The sequence below is a fragment of the Protobothrops mucrosquamatus genome, unplaced genomic scaffold (assembly GCF_001527695.2).
Source record: "Protobothrops mucrosquamatus isolate PMUCROS unplaced genomic scaffold, P.Mucros_1.0 scaffold2886, whole genome shotgun sequence".
Lineage (NCBI taxonomy): Eukaryota > Metazoa > Chordata > Lepidosauria > Squamata > Viperidae > Protobothrops > Protobothrops mucrosquamatus.
Genome location: NW_015388914.1, coordinates 140,983 through 145,831, shown reverse-complemented (window position 1 = coordinate 145,831; position 4,849 = coordinate 140,983). Strand labels below are relative to the sequence as shown.

Below are 4,849 nucleotides of genomic sequence, written 5' to 3'. Positions count from 1 at the left end.
TTATTATTATTATTATTATTATTATAATATTGATCAGTCTTTCAATTATATCGGTCGAGAGCTAGTTTACCATTGCTGCATTTGCTGCAGACAAATTGAAACCATTTACTCTGCAACTGTTTTATCAAACTATCTTGTGCACAGTAGTTAATCAAAGGCAATATCTATAATATGCTAGATTACTGTCAGTATTTTGACTTCAGTGTTTAAACAAGGATTTTTATATGCCTTCACAATTAATTACATAGTCTTGCTGAGGAGATTGGAAAAGCCTTATTACAAAAAGCATTATTATTCATCATTTCTGACCAGTGTTAGAAATAAAGGCCTTTTTGCACTTGTTCAGGTCTAAAAAAATGGGCTACCTGGTGTTTATAGGTTTATTTTGGTCACAACAGTTCCATCTCCATGATATTGTTCACAAATTGTAATCAAGACTAAGGCATCTCTTGATATAGTGCTCCTTATAGCATGTGTTATAGAAAGTCAATTTGATTCCCTTTGCTTTCTTCAGAGCAGTTGCTGCAACGTGATTGTTACAGAAGTATTTTATAACCAGTGCACATTTTTTTCTGGGTTGAGGGCTGTATTTGTATAGCAGGGTCTGGATGAGTGGGCAGAGACAGTGGGACAGTGTAGTTATTTCTGCTTGGCTGGTTTCAGGATAAATATTTATTCATATCTGAGGGAGATTCTAGAAATTACACAGACACAAAACCATTCTAGTATTACTGCTATTTCTTTTATTGGTGAAATAGTAACATTTGTAATTAACAGGCTGTTCTTTAAAAAAGTGTCTCTGCTTCCATTTATGTCCATATAATACAAGGAGGAAACTATAATACTGGAGAACAGAGCTGGAGTATCTATGGTAGAAAATGGGGAAAATTGACATAGGCAAGATGGATTTTCTCTTTATTTGGAACAATGCAATAAAGATAAAGGAATTGGAAGAATCCCAATTCATTGGCAACTCTTTGGTTGGGTGAAGTGGGAAGAAATTTTCATAAGTGGCATGGATGACGGAATAGGAGATTACAATAATTTAGGAGAAAACTAGGAATGTGCTAACTCATTGTTCCAGGGACAAGGGTGTTTCATTTTGTTCCAAAATAAATTAATCCAGCTGTTCCAAAGGTGATCTGGTACTTTCCCAGAAGTAGATCTCCCAAAATAAGCTGGGTTCATACATAGTCTATCACCAAATGCCTCTGTCCAAAATAGTGACACTTGTATACAACTGTAGAACAATTATAGGTAGTCCTCGACTTACAACAGTTCATTTAGTGACCATTAAAAGTTACATCAGCAGTGGAAAAAGCAGCTTATGACTGTTTTTCATACTTATGACCGTTGTATCCCCAGGGTCACATGATCAAAGTTCAGATACTTGGCAACGGACTCATATTTATGACGGTTGCAGTGTCCCAGGGTCATGTGATCCTCTTTTGTGACCTGACAAGCAAAGTCAGTGAGGTAGCCAGATTTACTTAGCAGCCAGATTACTAACTTAAAAACTCCAGTAATTTATATATTTAACAACTGTGGCGAGAAGGATTGTAAAATGGGGCAAAACTCAGTTATCAAATGTCTCATTTAGCAACAGAAATTTTGGGCTTAATTACGGTTATTAAGTCAAGAACTACCTGTACAACTAAAGATACAATTGGAGAATTCCACATACATAAACATTCCGTCACCTCAATTTTTTTGCCCTTGCAGTTTTGGAGAGAGATTTCAATAATAGCAAGTATAGTAGAATAAAATTACAGTCATGATTATATCTTTGAACTTTGTTTACTTTTTATAAATCCATAACATGTTACAATCTCACTTCAATTTAAAAAATTAAAAGGTAAAGATTAAAATTTAGATAGGCAGATTATTTAAGCGCTAATCATTATTTGCAATGTGCTCTTCTGGAAACTGGCTGTGAAATATTTAACATTTTAGGCTATTATTTTTGAGTAACATTGGCTCTTTAATCCTTTCCCCCACTTGACTTGGATGTAGTTTAAACCTTGCTTGATCTTTGTTCCAGAATCCCCTCCAAGTCCTGGTGAATGCCATCATCAATAGTGGCCCTCGTGAAGACTCCACCCGTATTGGTCGTGCTGGCACAGTGAGGAGGCAGGCTGTTGATGTGTCACCACTGCGTCGTGTCAATCAGGTAGGGGTATTTATCAAGAGGGGTATATTGATATAGACTCAGCTGACTTTTTTTAATAAATATTTTATTAATTTTCTAGTTTTTAAGTCAAATACTTAATAAACAACATGTTGTCTGGGTCCATTAGTAATTCAGTGGTCTATATTAACTTCTTCAGTCTAGATCCAATATTACACCATCAAATGTTTCCTCTCTTCTGATAGTACCTGTTTTCCCACACTAGGCAAATACAATTCTTATTGTTATTAGTAAATATACAATTGAATATCAACATCATTGTTACATTTTCCTAATAATATCAGTTTAAGGTATCTTTTCTAACCAAAACATATCTTAATTGCATTTGCACTTAACATCCATATGTTCAATCAGTATCCTGTTTTCACTTTTAAAAACTAATAATAATTTCCCATCAGTGTTCAAAATGTCTCTATTGTTTATCATTCCAAAGTAAGTCATATTTGGGTAACCAAAAGCTTCCCTTATTCAAACTTCTTAGCATTTTCCTGTATCCCTTCTCATACCAAAATCTAATATTCTAATTACAAATCTTATCTTTCTAGTTATAATAATATTTCCATTTCTAGCCATTACCTATTCTCCACCATAGTCAAACATCTCATTAATAGTATAATATCCCATCTAATGTTTATTTATCAAGAGGAGTAGATTGGTGTAGACTCAGTTGACTCTCTTGTGAACATATCTCCTGTATCTTCACATAGGCTATTTGGTTACTTTGCACCGGGGCACGTGAAGCTGCCTTCCGAAACATAAAGACCATAGCTGAGTGTCTAGCAGATGAGCTGATAAATGCAGCAAAGGTAAGAATAAATGAATGGAGAGCTGAGCTGTGGAGAAGATGGCTCTTTGGTTTAAGAGACCACAGACCTAGGAATCAAATATATGAATCTTTTTTTAAAAAAGTTTTTTATTTATAATACAATTAAAACAAAAATGGACATACGTGGCATTCCAGAGTAAATATTCCTAACAATTTGTTTTTCGTGATACAAAAACTTAATACATCATCCTTAACCTCTATATAAACCTCATTCTTCTACACAATACAATTATATATACAATTATATGTACAATTATATGTATGTTTCAATCCTATCGTTAGCTTAAGATCTGAGCGATTCTCCTTGATTCATACCAGCGGTAAAATTTGTCCCAGATTTTGAAATATTCCAGTTCTGTCTTATCTTTCATAGCCATTGTAAGCCTGCTGAATCTTAAAAGAGTATTTACATTGGCCCATCTGAGACATCTCAACAAATTAATTAGTCCTCAGGAAAACCACCTGCCGTGGTGCTAAATTGCGTCTCACAGCAGCAGTGTATATTTGTTTCTTTGGGGTTGGGCCTGTGAAAGCTTTTTCAACAAAATATAGTGGTGACAAAATGACCCCTAAGATGAAATAGTTTTTATGGTATAGTACTTTATAGTAAATCTTTTGATAGTATCCTACAGTGTCGTGAGATTTAAATAACAAGAATAGCAATCTCATGTGGTATTTCAAACCAAAACATCAAATTTATTAGTGACCTTTAAGCTATTCAAGAAGCCACAAATGTGTGGCTGCCTTTGTTGTTGTATAGGATGATGCCCCTAAAGTTATCTTTGCCGGATTAAACATTAGTTTTAAGGTGCAGCACAATTCTTTCCTGCCTTTACTTTAATCCCTACGGTTTATTGTTTGGTAAAAATAGCTATCATTGCAGGTAGCCTGTACGCATTAGCAATAAGCAAAAAATGCAGGTCAATACAACTCTAGCATTGTGAAATTTATTTTATTGCTCAGTTTCATTGGTATATTTAGCCACCTAGGTGTCTTATAAAATGATTTGGACAGAATTAAGAATTAAATAGAAATAAACTAATATTAGTAGCAAAACTAAACACAAATTAGTAACCAAAAAATTATGACACTGAGTCCAATAGCCGGGGTATGGTGGCCTCCATCTCACAGATCCTCTTAATTTTCTGACCCTCCCCCCAAGCCTGGGAACATGGCCACATTGTTAAGGCAAGTGTCTCTTAAATGGCTACTATGAACAGTGTTAACAACTGGTGATATTCTGGCATGTACCATAAAGGTTTCTGCTAAAGTGATGAAAACTGCTCTGTTGCTATACCTCTCATTTATCTGAGATGTTTGGAGAGTGGGAGAGAAGGCGAGACTACGTCAAGTGGGATGTGTGATTGCTTAAACTGTAACTGTATTTGTTCCTAGGGTTCCTCCAACTCCTATGCCATCAAGAAGAAGGATGAGCTGGAGCGTGTGGCCAAGTCCAACCGTTAAAAAGAGTTGTTCCTGGAAACAAAAGCAAATAAATCCTCATTTTCATACTGTTACACTTTTTTTGTGTTGCAGTTCACTTGTTGAAGCAGATGGGTCTTTTTCTTTGATTTGAGGGAATTGCCTGGTTGGGTTATAAGAGACATGATATCTGGAGCTCCTTTCTTTTCTTTTTCAAATAATTTTACTAAGAGGATAAAAGTCAATATATAAACTACAAAAATACGAACAGAGAAATGCAAAAGAAAAAAAGTCATTTCCCCTTTCACCCCATCAGGTAAAAACAATTTTAGCAGCTTATCACCATCTCTGAGTAGCTCATCATCTCTTAGATTTAAATTAAGTCCATATCTTTGTCAGCAAAAGTTTAATAA

At 34.9% G+C, this 4,849-nt stretch overlaps 1 protein-coding gene across 2 annotated transcripts in view; it reads left to right on the top strand.

Annotated features, from left to right (window-relative positions):
- Positions 1–4,559, top strand: part of RPS5 (ribosomal protein S5) — an 11,772-nt gene extending 7,213 nt beyond the window's left edge. For both annotated transcript variants that reach the window (XM_015825933.1, XM_015825934.1), the window contains exons 4-6: positions 2,042–2,170; positions 2,896–2,994; positions 4,410–4,559. In XM_015825933.1, the coding sequence (XP_015681419.1) occupies positions 2,042–2,170; positions 2,896–2,994; positions 4,410–4,478 (297 nt within the window). In that variant the 3' untranslated portion in view covers positions 4,479–4,559. The remainder of the gene's footprint in view (positions 1–2,041; positions 2,171–2,895; positions 2,995–4,409) is intronic.
- Positions 4,560–4,849: the final 290 nt, after the last annotated feature.